Here is a 17,017-nt window from a genome sequence, read left to right as displayed (position 1 = left end):
ATACCAAACAGAGAAGAGATGTATTGAATGTGGCTGTAAGGCAGACATTTTAATGATGTGACTTTAATTGGATAGATCCTGCAAAAAAGTCGGTATGGTCCTTTAAAGCAAACTCAGTCCACGTGATTCGAGAAGAGACTCTCTAGGACGCTTCTCTGGAGGCCCTGTACGACAGTGATCTGGTTGTTACTCTAACATTGTGTTTCTGTCAGTCAGGTTTTCTCTCAATGTTTTTACTTTCTTCACCCTTTTTCGTCCATACAGTGTTTTTCTTTTCTCTTCCCTCTTACAGTTCCTGCTAGTCATTTCCTCTCACATTAACAAGTCCTGGAAAGATTATCCGAAGAAGACTGCTGCTAATACTCATCCCTTTCTATGCCGTGTGATGCTTGGTGGATATTAACTGCTTGTTGTGGTCCATTCTGCATGCTTAAAGGGGAACTCCACAATCAGAGACTCTTACACTGCTGTACAATATGATATCAGTCTGTCAGTCGGGCGGTGGTGGCGAAGTCCATAGGGACTTGGCTTGGCAACTGGAAGGTCACCAGTTCAAGTCCCGGAAAGACCAAGCACGAGCAAGGCACCGTTCCCTATACGGCTCCCCGGGTGCCGTTCAAAATGGCAGCACACTGCTCCTAACACTAGGATGGGTCAAATGCAGAGACACCGTTTCGTTACATAGTACCTGTACTACGTAATGACAATAAGTTGAGTCTTCTTCTTCAGTGCACATTTATGATGAGTTAGTTTCCTAAAGCTCCGTTACTGGAATATAACAGTGAAGCCTAAATTCCTTTTCTGTTCAGAAGTGTGCGTTGATATACTCTTTCTGTACAAAAACAAGTAAAAAACGTTTACGATTTTCACACGCTAAAGAACTCCTGCAAGAGTCACCAGGATGGCCGAGTGGTTAAGGCGTTGGACTTAAGATCCAATGGGCATATGTCCTCGTGGGTTCGAACCCCACTCCTGGTATCTTTAAGTGGACTATTAGTGAACAGGCTAATTGCGAGACAGTGTAAAATACATGTGTGGAGTTATCACTGCTACAGAGTGGAGTCATATTAACTTGGATCGTGTAACATAGCTAATGTAATAGCTTTCTCCATGCTGGACTTTTGCAAATGTCAGCTAATAAGAAGCTTTCTGATTGTAGTGGCAGCACCAGAGTTAATTTGCAACTTCCTTTAATGTTGTTGCGATGAACTCTACTCTACTATTAGGGGACATGGTAGGTATTATAGCAAAGCAAAAACAAGTTGGCTTCACAAATATCAATTAAGTGAAGGGCAGAAGAACTGGAGAAAGCTATTAGCTGTTTTACACCGTCCAAGTAAACATGACTCCACTTTAAAAGTTCTGGAAAGTTCCTTATTCAGCTTTAGCCTTGACACGAAGTCCCTCAGACACACTGAACAGTCTGGATCCCTCCCGACTCTGACAGGGTATTTAGTCTTTTTTTTAAGTTCTTGCAAATAGCCGTCATTTTCTGTAATGAGTCTTATGCTTCTAGTTGTCTTAAAGTTACCAGGAGTGGGGTTCGAACCCACGAGGGCTTATGCCCATTGGATCTTAAGTCCAACGCCTTAACCACTCGGCCATCCTGGTGACTCTTGCATCATTACTTTAGCTACAGCACTTTGATCTAATCAGTTAAATCAGTTAAATCAGTTACATGAAGTGCAGAGTGAGGTATATCAAAAACACATTTATAATACATGATCAGGACGTTTGGCTGAACAGATTTCCATTTACTGCCTGTTCTACAAAGACAAAACTTGAACAAAGGAAGCCTTTTCATCTGTTGTCAAAGACCATGGTGTCTAATGCTAATCCTGATGTTTTTATAAAAGGCGGTGTCGTAGTGTTTTACGGTGGATTTCCCCTTTAAAGTTGATCAGACAGAGAAGTTGACGTGAAGCCGTTGTCCAGCAGCCTCTCTTGTGCACTGACTTCCTGTTCACTGGTGCATGATCTGTGGTCTGATCTGATGTTTTAGCATCGCATAGTAAATCTTGTATTAACCCACCAGCCGCCATTAAACGACTACTCGCCTGTGTTTCCGGTGTATGTACACAATCCATCAGTTCATGAACAAATTATTTATTGATGGAGACGCCGCACATCCGTCTCGCAGTTTGTGTAGCACGTCATTTTCTTCTGGGAATATCTTTTCATCCGTCTGACTGTCTTCAGTTCATCCTGCCATCGCCATCATCGTGTCATTTCGCAGCACGAGAGTTGCTTTGCGGGGTCAACGTCTCCTATCCTTCACCCCAAAATCTAACGCCTGGAGAAGATCTATTTATAAATCAGACCAGTGGCGTTATCATTCAGCCAATCCCACTCTGACATCATTCTGACGGGGGAGAAAAACTCCCCCACCGCCGCTTGTCTCTCATCTCTTCGTCCTCCTTTTTCTCACTTTTTCTGTTTTCATCCAGGAGACAGATGTATTGCAGTCTCTTTCAAGTTGAACATTTTAAAACATTTCATACGTCTGCTCCACTTTATTTATTAGCTAGGAAGCGAGTAAAGCCTACAGGTGTACTCTGTACCTGTGAGGGAATAATTCTGTCTTACTCCTAAGATATTTAACCTTTTCTGTGTGTTGACGTTTATGACCAACCCTCCAGCTATCTTGATAAACCAGTTTAACTCTCGGTCACGAAATGGTTTACGGCTGTGGGAACACTGGCTTCGAAGCCATTAAGGGTCAGACGCAAGTGATTCAGGGTGCCCAGCTGTTTAGTCTATCTCCCCAAATATATTGTTTACTCTCTCTGAACTAGTTAAAAGGGCTATCGAGAGAGAGGCGCGGCAGATTTGACATGGCAACCCACCCGTGCAGTCAGAACCTTTGACTGTGTGACTTGTGATGTGAATTTCTCCGGCCGATGCTTGTATTAAAGATCCGTGTTTGACATTAAAGCTCCAACTCTCCTCGTGTCTCTCTGAGTCCTAACTCTCCATTGCTACCGCTCTACTTACTTCAAATGATGCTTATAAAAAAATGATTCCTGAGAAAAACTAAAAATCCTTAATATAATATAATATAAAACTTCCTCCTTGACATACTTCCTCGGTCTCCCTGCTCATTCACTTTCATTTCAAATCTCCACTTCCTGTTTCACCTCGTTGCTGCCCCCTCCTCACTGACAGCTGCTTCTCATTGGCAGGACCTTCCTCGCTCTCCAGTGGCTCCTCCTCTAGACTCCTGCTTCCTGAGACCGGCCCGTCCAGCTAACCGCCGCCCCCCCTCCCGGTGGGCCGCCCGCTCCCCCTCCCCGAAGTGGAGCGAGGGCACCAAGAGGAGGTTCACCTTCCCGCCGCCGGGACACCGCAAACCCATCCTGGAGGGCGAGGAGCCAGCGTGAGGCCGTGCTCTACCTCCTCTCCTCCACCGCAGCCTCAAAGACCCAGTACCTCAGAAACCCCCCACCCCCCCTCAACCCTACAGACTCCCCAGAGACAGAGCCGGAAGGGGGGGTCGGGATCCACCCTGTAGCACCAGCGGACCATCGAGGAACCAGAACTTCTTCTTTTTTTAGAAGAACCTGGAATGTACTGTAATATCATAAAAAAAAGATTTACATTTTCCATAAAAGGTGCCTGCACACTTGAGTTAAACATCGCCCACATGTGTGTTCATGTGTTTAAAACATATATATTTTAGTCACAATTCTGACTTTTCCAGGTGAAAACTAGGTCAACCGATGCATTTGTATGAATTGTACACAAATGTTCCGTTTCTTTTTTACGTTGTCCTGCATCCAGTCAATATCGATTTTCTTTTCAATGAGAACACACCTTTTGTTTCTTGATTTCCAGCCTTTAAAGCTTGACTTTGTTTTATTTCAAGAGGAGGAAAGACAACACAAGCAAACAAACAAAAAAAACGTCTGCTTCATCGGGTCTGAAGCAGAAACACATGATGTCATTTCTGATGTGTTTCTTTCTTTTTTGGGGATGAATGTTTCACTCTGTTACCGCGTAGAAGAAGGGTGACAACAAACTGAATAACCTTATGCATATTGGAAGGCAGTTGTTCGAATATCAGTCAAATATCTGCATGCCTTTTGAACACTAGCACTTTAGTGCATGTACATACGAGCTCTCGTCGTTTGTCATCACTCGGCTCCGCTGTGGGAGGAAAAAGAAAAAACATGTTGTGTTGTTGTTTTTGTTGTCACATTATTTGCAAAACAAGAAGAATTTTTAAGTGAATTATTGTACCTACAGGCTGTCTTTGTACAGTTGTTACTATTGAATATCAATTACTTTTTCTTTTGTCAAGAAAAATGAGATTGTGGGGATCAAATATGAATGTTTTAAATGAAAATCTATGTCAAAAAAGTCTAACGAGCTATAGTCTTATGTAAATACTAAATGGAAATAAACATGAATGTGTATTTACAATAACTCCTCCTCCTCTGTGTGTGTTTTTGCATCGATATCTCTTCATGATGCAGGTTAGATATAGCTCATGATAGAGTACGCTCTTTCATTAGACCTGAGTCTGCGTTCTTGGCAGAGACTGATGGATCTGTGTGTGTGTGTGTGTGTGTGTGTGTGTGTGTGTGTGTGTGTGTGTGTGTGTGTGTGTGTGTGTGTGTGTGTGTGTGTGTGTGTGTGTGTGTGTGTGTGTGTGTGTGTGTGTGGATTACAGTGCAGACCACAGGATTACAGTGGGTCAGGAGGGACAGACACACACACACACACACACACACACACACACACACACACACACACACACACACACACACACACACACACACACACACACACAGTGAATGTGAATAAGAAGATTGTGTCCTCCCAGAAGTGAAATCCTGTTGCATCATGGTCATACATGTGTCACCTTACTGATGATACTCAGCTTGTCACGCAAGATAAAAACCAGTCCCATGCATCTACACTGAATTATTTAAACATGACCTTGGTGGGGTGTATTGCTTTTTATTTCAAAATACAGGAACCTTCTAGCAACAGATCTTTTTTCCCTCCAGACATTTTGCAGTAGAAAAAGTGTTGTAACATTAACAATGTCTATGTTCAATTCAATTGTCCTAATTATCCAGCATACTATATCTAACATAAGCTAAATGGAAAACTGGCATCATTGATTTCATTATTTACAGATAGAGATAAAAAGGGACCATGCATGTGTCTTCTAAGGAGGAGGAGTTGTTTGATCTATCACCTCAGGGGGTAATGTTTTGTTATGTTTAAGTCATTCAAACTCTTTTGAAGCTGCAATAATCTAGCAATATGAAACCACGTGCTTCACATTAGAGAAAGAAAAGCCTATGTGTCAACTGAGTCCAAAAGATGGACATATCAACCAATCTAAATGGCGATATACCACTATAGGTAAATGAAGCTCAGCGCAAGTTCTTTGAGAGGGGTCTGCCTGCAGACCTCCACTCTCAGGAGACTTCCGGTGCAGACCTCCACTCTCAGGACAGGAAGTGCACGCTAAGAATTCCAAAATAAAATCACCACTATCAATACAGTGCCACTTTCCAAACAGGAAATGCACGCACATACAAAGTAAATCGGATCGTGACACTATATACATATAATATATATATATATATATATATATATATATACGGACACCTTGTATTGTTGTTACTATCAGTACAGCCGCAGCGCCACTCCGAACAGGAAATGCACGCAAATACAAAATAAAATCGTACTGACACTTATTATCTATTTATATATATAGATATATATTTATTTATATATATAAATACGACATCTTGTATGTTAGTTACACCCGCTAGACAACAGTGGAAGGTTCGAGAAACAACCGTGTTTGCCGGTGGCACTGCGGCGGAGGTGGCGAGGTTCCAGCTGGGAACCTCCACCCCGCTGCGGGACCCGTGGGACCCAGGGTCGGCTCTAGAACAAATCAAATGGGGGGGAAATCATTTACCAAGGGGGGGCACACACTGCCGTCAACAACCAACACACAAACACCAACGCAACTTCAATTTAAAAAAACATGCTGTAAAGTCTGTTGTCTTTCCCACACATTGCAAGGGTGTAGTGCTATTTTATAGCGCACCTATGACCAGAGTTACTTTTTAACGCGTTACTGTAATAATATTACTTTTGTCGGTAACGGAGTAGTGTAACGCGCTACTTTTATAATCCAGTAATCACACTACAGTTACTAACATTGCCCCGACACGCGTTACTTCGTTACTTACTAAAATCAGTCATAATCAAACCTCAACAAACACCTGCAAAGAACATGCTAAGGTGAAGCTAACGCACAGCTAATTGTTGTTTGTTTATATCACGGAGTCTGTTCTTCTGCTCTGTTTTCCGGTTGTTGCCTGTTTTGAATGACGAATACACACTACCGCCGCCTGCTGGTAAGGAGAGTTATTGCCACTCACGCATGCGCAGTTCGTACATGCTCGGCTGAAGTCTTGGCGGTGTGTTCCAGTGCAACACATGGCCAACACGCAGGAGAACACGCCGACGCAACAGCGTGAGCAGAGATATACTGCGCAATATACAGATAGCAGGAGACAGAGAACAGCCATGGTCAGATAGGAACACATTCAGGAGCTATCTGGATCAGACTTATGCGACAATAGAAACTGAACTAAAGAGAACATTTGAAACTTTAGCAGTCTGCGTGATCTGCCTGCAGGGAGGGGCGGGCTGGCCCTGCGAGTAAAGTAACGAGTAAAGTAACGAGTTACTTTATGTAGAGAGTAACGAAGTAGTGTAATATATTACTTTTTTTTAAAGTAACATGTAATATATTACTTGTTTTTAGTAACGACCCCATCTCTGCCTATGACCTGTGCATACATGCATGGTTGTGGCACGACCACCAAAACAGAAACATATGGACATAGGCCACCATACAAAAAGTGTGCAAATGTATTTAGTATCCTATCCATGTGAACATGTTTTAGGTGGGGGTGGACCTAACCTCCTCGAGGAGGGTCTGGGGGCATGCTCCCCAGGGAAGATTATTTTTAAAATATTGAAGTTAAATGCATCAATCTGGTGCACTTTGAGAGCAAAATGAAGAGATCTATGGATAGCCTACATCTCTCAACATCCAAACAGAACTGTACACAGATTTACTTTTTCTTTATGGATATTTTACTAATCACTCCCCTTTTAAACTGTATTCTTGTGTTACTGTCCTATAGTATTTCATACCGTTTTTCATTTATTCCCTTAATAACTATATGATCATATAAAGGTAGCTTATTCCTCGCAAATACTTGTTTACATAAATGGTGACCAAACCGTTTGAGACCCACTGAGATAAGTTAACCTACACTAAGGTTAACTATCTAAATACTGAGAGAGTCCTTACCTCACTGAGCTGACGTTATAAGATCCTCTCAGTCTGACAGGAGAGGACTCTCCTCCACCTTGGTGGAGAAACAGCCCTTTATATCCGTTAGCATAGCTAGCTAACCAGATGCTAACAACAACATTCCACGTTACCACTCGCGCACTCACAAAATGCGATCGTGCCACACACACAGAGAGCCGAGCTTGAATGAAACACAGAGACCCAGAAGTAGGCTACTTGTACTGTACTGTATATCATATTATTTTCGATGGCTTTACTGTATAATCAGTGTAACAGATGAACAGATTGCCACTGGCTTTCATCTAAACACACAGCCACGTAATGATAACAAAACAAAAGTCGGGGGTCATTGGTCAAGCAACACACCAATCAGAGAGCAGCAGTGAGCACACCTCAGGCTGTGTTTCATATTTGTATTATTTATTTCTGATGTATTTCACACAAAACACCTTTAGTGGAAACGTTTTCACATATATGATTAAAAAAAAAACGGCAAAGTGGCAAGGCTTGCCCACCCTGCGTTGGGGGGGAACAGTGACTCATTTGGGGGGGGCATGGCCCGCGAATGACCCCCCATGACGTCGACCCTGGTGGGACCCCTGGACGGTGCGTCTTGGTCAGGCTTCATATCGGCCGGCCCGGGAAGGAAGAGACAAGCAGAGTGGGGGAAGTCCCCTACCCCAACGCGGCACACCCTCCCGGCCATCAGAGTCGAACCCGCAGTTCGAGGAACCGACCGCCAGAGCACCGGCACTAGGCCGGGCCGGCGTGGAGGTCCTCCGACAGTGGGTCGCGTTTGCCATTCGATCAGTCAGAGGAGAGGAGAAAAATGCAACAACAATTGTCAAAACCCATTAATATATGGATGAGTGTGGGGGGGGGGGGGGGGGGGGTGGCTGGACACAGGCCGTGGGGGGACACCCAAGACCGGGCAATGTCTGGGAAACCGGGTGAAATAGCCAAAAATAGCTGCAAAAATAGTGTCCAAGAATAGGCACTCGTGAGGCAGGCAGAGTCCCCTGTCAACTCCCGTTACAATCCTCCATATTGTCATTTGAGCGAAAAACTTTTACGAGAACCAGGCTGGGGGGGTCAAAAGGGCTTGACCAAGGCTGACCCAAAGTGCACGGTGGGCGGACTCATCACCTCCGTGATGAGTCTCCATTGTGATTTGAAAACTTCCATCAAACGAGTCCTTCGGTGGGCGGGAAAAAAAACACGTAAAAATCGTCACTTCCTGTACTGACAGTGGAGGTGTCCTTTTTTTCTTTTTTTTTTATATAAATGTTTTATTGAACATTTTTAAAACATACAAAAGCTCGGTGAGGATATCATCAACTTATCAACATAAGTGCAAGACATTCATTCACAATAAGACAAAAAAAATACATCCAATAAGAGCCAGGAGGAGAGAAAAAAGAATAAAGGCACAAAAACATTTGAGAGGCATTAAGCTTACTTAAAATAATAACCATTTGGAAATGTCATTGCAAATCTTTATAGACATGTTACAAGATTGTATTTTCCTAAGGGACAGAAAAAAGGACTTTAACTCATTTATGAAACAGTGAAAGGAGGGCTTGCCTCCTCTCCATTTACTACAATGTAAATGATATTTACCCAAAATAATAATTATATTTACCAAATCAGATATGGGAGAATCCAAATTATCAATATAATATAAAATGTGATATATTTTGAAGGCCGGAATGTTTGTTAAGTTAAGTAACAACCAATCTCTCACATTCGACCAAAACAATTTAGAAAAAGGGCATGAGAAAAATAAATGTTCCAACGTTTCATCAGATAAATTACAAAAGGAACATGGTTCCACTTCAAATTTAAATCTTGAATTTAAAAAAGTAGAAACCGGGTAGATTTTATGAACAATTTTAAAATGAGTTTCTTTTGCTTTAGGAGAAATAGGCCATTTTATAAAATAAGATAGAGCTTTTTCCATTACAGATAAAGTGTCTAAATCGGTCCCTTGTGGAAATAAGCATCTGTTCAAATGAAAAAAGTGGGATTTCAAAGAAGCATTAATAGATTTGTTATTCTTAAGAGTATCGCCAATAAATTCCAAACTAGGTAAAACTGATACAACATTTGAGTACAGTAAAGTATTATGAATCATTTCAATAAGTGGTACAGGAATTGCTTTACAGATTTTGTTATAATCTTTAGCAGTACACATTATATTGTATTTCGTTGAAAAAGCCAAAACATCTAGCAGTTTACCATTGCAATCTAGTAAATCACTAACAAACAAAATACCCCTCTCATACCAATCACTCCTAAACAAGGATTTTCTGTTTATAATAATCACTCTATTGTTCCATAAAGTAGATCCATGAGGAGAAAAATTGTGGATAAATATCATTTTCCAATAATGAAGTATCTGCTTATGAAAATTTGACAATTTGGTCGGAATCTTATTAACCTCAAAATCACATTTTAAAAGAAAATCAAACCCTCCTAGACGTTTAAATATGGCCTTTGGAATATGGAACCACATGGATTCTGCTTTCAACCATTTTATTTTAATTGTTCCAATCATCGATTCAAAGTCTAAAGCTTTAATTCCGCCTTTATCATATTCTTTAACAAGCTGTGACTTTTTAATGTAGTGAGTTTTATTTCTCCACAAGAATTGGAAAATAATTGAGTTGGTTTTTTTAATATTGGCCGAAGAGACAAAACATGAGTGGCATGGATAAATCAGTCTAGATATACCTTCTGCTTTAGTAAGAAGAACTCTGCCAAAAATAGTAATATCTCTAGTTAACCAACGACTGAGAGATTTCTTCATATCTGTGATACGGTTACAAATATTAAGATCTTCTCTCCTGATATAATTTTTAGACAATGTTATTCCTAAATATTTCACTTCAGGTACCACTCTAATAGAGTCAATAATGGAATCATCACATGAATGGATAGGGAGTCATTCACATTTTGAAAGATTAAGAGATAACCCTGATGCTTTTGAAAAAATTGAAATTGTGTTAAGAGTTTCCTTTACCATGGATTTATTCTTTAGTGGTCAGCCTGTCGAATACCACGTAAAACCTTAAACCTAGGGCTCATTCCAGGGTTCAAAGATACAGAACTATCTATGTCTGAATAGAGCATCCTAATTATGTTGCAGAAATGTTCACCAAAACCCAGAAATGTTAGAGTTTCCATTAAAAAGGAATGTTCAATGGTATCAAAAGCCTTGTAAAAATCCAGAAATAGTACGAGACCTTCAGTATCAATAAACTCCTGGTAATCGAGCATATCCAATATCAGTCTGGTATGGTTATGAATACTTCTGCCCTTAATAAAGGCTGATTGACATTCATCTACTAGTTGATTCAGACCTGAGTTTAACCTGTTAGCATAAACATGTGCTAACAGTTTGTAATCATTACATAGTAGGGTAATAGGTCTCCAATTATCCAACAAAAGATTATTTTTATTTGGTTTTGGAATTAAGGTAATAAGGCCATGTTTCATGGTTGGCGAAAGGTTTCCTGCTGAAATGCAATCTGTGAAAGCCTTAGAAAGCATTTTTCGCACATCTGACCAAAAATATTTGTAAAACTCTATGGTTATACCGTCCAGCCCTGGTGATTTGCCACCAGACATTTGCAGTAATGCAGTAATGCATCTAATTCTTCAATTTTTAGTCGATCGTCCATATACTGTTTAAAGGGATCATCTATTGTCTTTTTGAATTCTGTAATTTTACTAAAAAAGTTATCACAATTTTCTTTAATTTAGTTAATTGCTATAAAAAAGTCTAATTTCTTCGTTTATCTGGTCTTGATTTTCAATAGTGACATCATTAACACTCAGTTTTTGGATTTTCTTTTTCACTTGTCTTTGCTTTTCAAGATTGAAGAAATAAGAAGTGTTTTTCTCCAAACATCAGTTAAATTAAGTTTAGAGGCCAAGTGAATAATAGAATCATTAAGATTATGATAATGTCCCCTTAAAGGAAGACGATCTAACCACTCATCAGGAACTACATTAAAATCCCCTCCGATTATAATCTTATCAGTCATATAAAGTACTTTCCATTCCTCAAATTTTTGGCACAAGATTGAAAGGAAATTATTGTTTTTAATCTTTCTGTTATATCCATAAACACACACCAGTATGTAATTAGTCCCATTAACATCAGTCACAACCATTAGCCAATGACCGTTTGTATCACTCCTGTGGTCAATTATATTTCCAGGTAACCTGTTAAATAAAATCATCACTCCAGCCGAATGTGATGTTCCATGGCTGAAAAAAATGTTGTCTCCCCATTGTACTTTCCAGAACTTAGTATCTGCCTCTGCAGAATGAGTTTCTTGCAGAAAAACACAATTTGCCTTTTGTTCCTTACAAAAAAGAAAAATGTCCTTACGTTTCACATTGTTTTTTAGCCCCCTAGCATTTAAGGATATGAACGATAACATTGAAAGAGCAAAGATAGAAACCTTAAGAAAATGCGCAAATGAATGCTATATCGATGTGCAGGAGTAAGTAACGTAGCCCTTAACAAACATATTTAGTGTAATAGCTCACAACATTTTGAATATAACCTGAGACAAGTCCAATCCTAAACAAAAATAAACACTCAGCATACCTACTGAGGACCGAAAACCTGCTCCCTGTCCCTCCAGTTCATTACTGCGGTGTTTTTCACGTTATTCCGGGTCCACTCTTTTGTTGTCAATCAGCGCGAAGCCTTCCTTCAGAAAAGCTCTCTTCCCCTTTTTCCTGGCTTCTTGAACCAGTGGCCACAGCTTGGAGCGAGCCTCCCGGTCCTCCACGGAGAAATCCTCTTTGAAACGAATGTGCATCTCGCTGCAGACTCTCTCATCTTTGGACTTTTTCCAGATCTCGTCACGAACAGTCCTCATCCCGATCTGAATGATGATTGACCTCGGTGTGTTGTTGGAAGTAGCTGCATTACCCTTCATACCCAGCCGATGGACAGTGTCTACTGAGGCTGCGGCCACACGAGGACGAATTTGGTCGTTTGCGTTACTGTTTAGTGTCATATAGACCGTTCGGCCACACGAGGACGACCGAATACGGCACTAAACGACTGAGGAAACGATAACGGGTCCCAAGGTGGATAGAAAGGCATACGCAACTCTCTGGGGGGTCAAACGGCTCCGTGTGTGCGCCCTATCCGAACATTTTCAGATCACTGATAGTGATTGCGCAATAGCCCCGCCTCTCCCCACCTCTTCTGCTCACCTCCGCTTACCCCGCGCCATTGCTGAAGTGTTTCGCAACCAACAACAACAACAATGGCGGATCGCAGAGTTGCTATCGTGCTCCGGACGCTATTGACCATGCTACAGTTGTTTGTGCAACATCTACAGCAATAATGATGAGGCAATAGCCCCACCTCTGCTGCTCACCCCCGCGTCAAAGTAAACTGCACCCTGAATTCAGATTATTTATCTTTCTCTCGATATGGACCTAAACGCGAGTGAAGTCTAATCTGACAGGACGGAGACACGCAGCTCTGCTCACCTGCAGCTCCTCCCGCTGCAGCAAAACACACACTTCAAGTCAGATCATCACCCTTAGCTATTTTAATTACCTCTCAAACTCCTAAACTAGTTATAGATATGTTTATTTTTACTGTCGGCCGGGTCACTCATTACTGGATCAGCTGTTGCATGAGACAGACACTGACGCTGTCCGAAGAGAGGCAGGAAAAAGAGAGGCTCCGTGTATTTTATTATTATATTATATAGAGTCGTTATTCATTTGTTTTAAAGCTCAATAAATAACAAAGAAGACCTTTGACCGGCACTTTTATAATTTTGTCCGGAAGATTTAAACTTTAATACACGCTGACTGGTGAAAAACTCTGCCCGGTTCCCTCGGCCCCCACCGCGGAGAATAAACAGAAGGGCAACCATGACAACCATGCTTCTTCGCTGCTTTTGTGGAGGAAGTTACAGCTCCCCGTACAGGCTCCTGCATATGTACTGCAGCTTCTCCAGCGGTTGGAGCTAAACGGAGCGGTCTCGTGTGGACAGACACTATCCGGATAACTATTGCGTGTGGACGGAAGCTTGTTTGCGATTGCGTTTGCGTTAATCCTATGCGTTTAGCCGTTTTCGTCCTCGTGTGGCCGCAGCCTGAGTCACGCAGCTTTTCCACAGACAGCGGAACAACTCTTGTGAGTATCCCCATCACAGCTTCTCTTTTGTTTTCTCCTTCTTTTTCAGGCAGACTATTCATCCTCAGATTCAATCAATCAATCAATGTTTATTTATATAGCCCAATATCACAAATGTTACATTTGTCTCAGTGGTCTTCACAGTGTGTACAGAATATCAGTATGACAATAGATTCCACCTCCGTTTGTAGCGGGCTTGCTCCTCGTCAGACTTACGTAGTAAAGTGTTATCTTTCAGAAGATCATCAAACTCTTTCTGAAGAGGAGAAATGTCTTTCTTATTTTCTTTAGCTGCTTCAGTGTTTGCTTCAATGCGTTTTTCAAACTTTTTTAACAGCTCTGTCTGTTCATCCATTTTTCCGGATAAGACTTGTATTGCCTGGAGAATGGTGCTGCTGCTATCCTCTGCCATTTGTGTTTCGCCATGAACCTTTGATTTCTTTGGATTCGGTCCTTTAGTTGGTGTGTGGTCCCAATTCATTTTGTGTCCCTTAGAGTTGTCCGCTTCCATGTCCTCAATAACCGAGTCATCACACGCCTCACGGAGAACTTTTAAGTTGTAATCGTGGTCGGTCATGCTAGCAGGCACTTTATGTCAAAAGTGTTGGTAACTGAAGTAAATTGTGACTATTTAAGCTTCTATAATAACTTAAAGTGTATCATGAATAAGCTATTGCCTGTCAGTTTTGCAGTCAAGGACTCAAATCTAAACTTTTTTTACGAGCCTGCAACGTTGCTGCTTCTCACTCCGCCATCTTGAAGCTTTTTTCTGAAACCACTGGACCTCCCCAGAGCCATAACCTCCCTAACGGCCCGTCTACACTACAGGCATCGAAAAATGCTTTCAACGCTTCGCCCATTCATTTGAATGGGGTGAGGTAGAATATTTTTAAACTTCGCCGAACTGCATTGTGGAGAGCATGGCATGGCTTTGCAAGCATCACGAGCATCTATCGGCATCAAAAGTTGAACAATGTTCAACTTTTGAGGCTCGATGCTTGGCATCAGCCAATCAAATCCCGCGTATGCAAATCTAACAGTACAAGCTTTAGCCAATCAAACCGCGTGTATGCTGGGAGAGACTACGCAGGTCATTTCCTCATATTCAAAAAAATGGAGCGGTAGTGAATCACCCGGTGCTGTATGATCAGTCTCTGTTGTGATCATCTACCGCAGGGGTGGGGAACAGGGGCGGACTGGGACTACAAATCAGCCCGGGACTCTCGACCGGCCCACTTCGGTACCGCCGGCCCACGCGGTGCCGCAAGTAAATACCGCTAGTAAATTGTCGACGGGGGGGGTGTGCTAGTGACTTACCGCAGAGGTAGACATTAAGGGTAAAATTGACTTGTATTATCACTGGCCCCACCATTGTAACCACTGGCCCGGAGCATTCGTCCAAAAACAAATCGACTAATAATGAAGAAAATGAACACATTTGTTGCAATAGTAATGTATGCACTAACTACTTTACTACAACATTTGAATCATCAGTTCTTCCTCATTTTCCTCAATTGTTCATATTTGGTTTATTAAAATAATGATATTGTGGTCATTGTTAAAAAATGTCTGCTATTATTTGTATAATGCACTTTCTGCCTTCCTGTCATTAGGAGTTAGACATGTAATGGCTATTAATTGATTTGATTAGAACCTTCATTATCCTAAACTGCTGGGACATTTCGCCAATACCTTTATATTGTCTACTCTTCACTTACTTGTCAGCATAGGTCGGCATTGATGTACAGAGCCGACAGAAGACCTTGTTTATACTGGCATCATATTGAGATGTGCAGTGACGCGTCCTGAAACCAGGAAGTAAGCTGCTGGTTCCCTCCACAGAAAGGATTTCTCCACAGGGTTTTGGAAAATAGCTGGAAATAATGTCTGTGGAAAACAAACCTGTTTGATCAATGCACGTTTTGTTCAGCCGGATAATCTCCACACGTCTACCCTACTTTTATAATTTTCGAATCATAAATCTAATCGATAGATTATAAAGGGTTTTAGGACGCGTCACTGCACCACTAGAAGCCAACTCCATCCATCAAGCTGAAACGTTCTCTCCCTCTTCTTCTCCTCTCCCTCTCCTTTAACTCCTCCGGTGACTTTCTTTTATTTGAAGATTGTTTTTTGCCCGGCGCTTGGCCGGTTACCGCTGGTGTTAAAAACATTTTGGCGAAATAGTGAAGGTGCGCGCTGCCGCTCACGGGAGCCTGCTTGCGCTGCGCTCCGCAGCAAACAGCTGTTTGCTTTTCACCCAACAACGACAACCGACTCACGGAACGCTATGTTGTAGCGTTCATAAACGAAACAATTTAACAAAATTGCTAGTCAAAATACCAATACCACAGGACAATATTTTTAAAGCAATATTTTTAGTGGCCCGAGTGGGCAAGTGGAAAGTACGTTATGCTGGCCCGGGGTGTCTAAATAGAGCTTCCGGGCCAGCGGGCCATTTAATATCGAGCCCTGCCGGTTACCGGGCGGCCCACATCGTCCGACCGGCCCACTTCAGTACCGGCCCATCGGGATTCGTCCCGAACGTCCCGATGGCCAGTCCGCCCCTGGTGGGGAACCTCCGGCCCCCGGGCCGTATACGGCCCGCGAGACAATTTGATACGGCCCTCGAGGTAACTCACGCAAAAAAGATTTTTGTTTTTTAAATGTTGACCGCAAAAGAATTAAACAATCGAGTGCCTGTTTTTCCTGGCCAAGGTCAGGGTCCTTGAACACAACACGAGCCTCACGTGTCATCACGTGGTATACTGTATGTCTCGTCCGACAGGGGTTTAGAGCTGACGGAGAGCACCAGGACGTCGCTCCGGGCCGGGATTTCACAAATGTCAGTACTATGGTCAGTCAGTACCCATAAGGAGCCGTACACATGCCACAGTTTTAGTTGAAAGCCCAGTGGTGATCTGTTCATCTGTCACACTGATCATACACTCAATAACGTTGTTGTTATTAGCATCTGGTTAGCTAGCTATGCTAACAAATATAAGAAGCTTTTTCTCCAACCAGTGAGGTAAAGGCACATCTTTATATGATCATTATAGTTATAAAAAAATAAGAGAATAAAGTAAACAGGTATAAAATACTATATGACAGTAAAAAAAAAGTTGTTATTAATAAAGAAGAATACAGTTTGAAAGGGGAGTGATTTGTAAAATATCCATAAAGAAAATCTGCTTACTGTTCTGTTTCATATGGGTGTTGAGAGATGTATCCATAGATCTCTTAACTCTTAAAGTGCACCAGATTGATGCTTTTAACTTCAACATTTAAAACAAAAATCTTCCCGGGGGAGCATGCCCCCAGACCCCCCTAGAGGAGGATAGGCCCCCCCCACACACTTAAATCATATTCACATGGATAGGAAACTAAATTGCACATATATTGTGTCCATATCTTTCTGTTCTGGTGGTCATGCCACAACCGTGCACGTGCATGCATACGCGAGTCATGGTAAGATA

At 41.9% G+C, this 17,017-nt stretch overlaps 1 protein-coding gene and 2 non-coding genes across 3 annotated transcripts in view; 2 read left to right on the top strand and 1 right to left on the bottom strand.

The window, feature by feature from the left end:
* LOC117462545 (microtubule cross-linking factor 1) overlaps positions 1 to 4,406 on the top strand; it is a 79,351-nt gene extending 74,945 nt beyond the window's left edge. The window contains exon 14 of the mRNA XM_034104820.2: positions 3,183 to 4,406. Within this exon, the coding sequence (XP_033960711.1) occupies positions 3,183 to 3,380 (198 nt within the window). The 3' untranslated portion in view covers positions 3,381 to 4,406. The remainder of the gene's footprint in view (positions 1 to 3,182) is intronic.
* On the top strand, positions 896 to 978 carry trnal-uaa (transfer RNA leucine (anticodon UAA)). The gene has a single exon. It is a non-coding gene; the product is annotated as a tRNA-Leu (tRNA).
* trnal-uaa (transfer RNA leucine (anticodon UAA)) lies at positions 1,529 to 1,611 on the bottom strand. The gene has a single exon. It is a non-coding gene; the product is annotated as a tRNA-Leu (tRNA).
* Positions 4,407 to 17,017: the final 12,611 nt, after the last annotated feature.

This window comes from Pseudochaenichthys georgianus, chromosome 17 (genome assembly GCF_902827115.2).
Source record: "Pseudochaenichthys georgianus chromosome 17, fPseGeo1.2, whole genome shotgun sequence".
Lineage (NCBI taxonomy): Eukaryota > Metazoa > Chordata > Actinopteri > Perciformes > Channichthyidae > Pseudochaenichthys > Pseudochaenichthys georgianus.
This window is presented reverse-complemented; position numbering and strand designations above follow the sequence as displayed.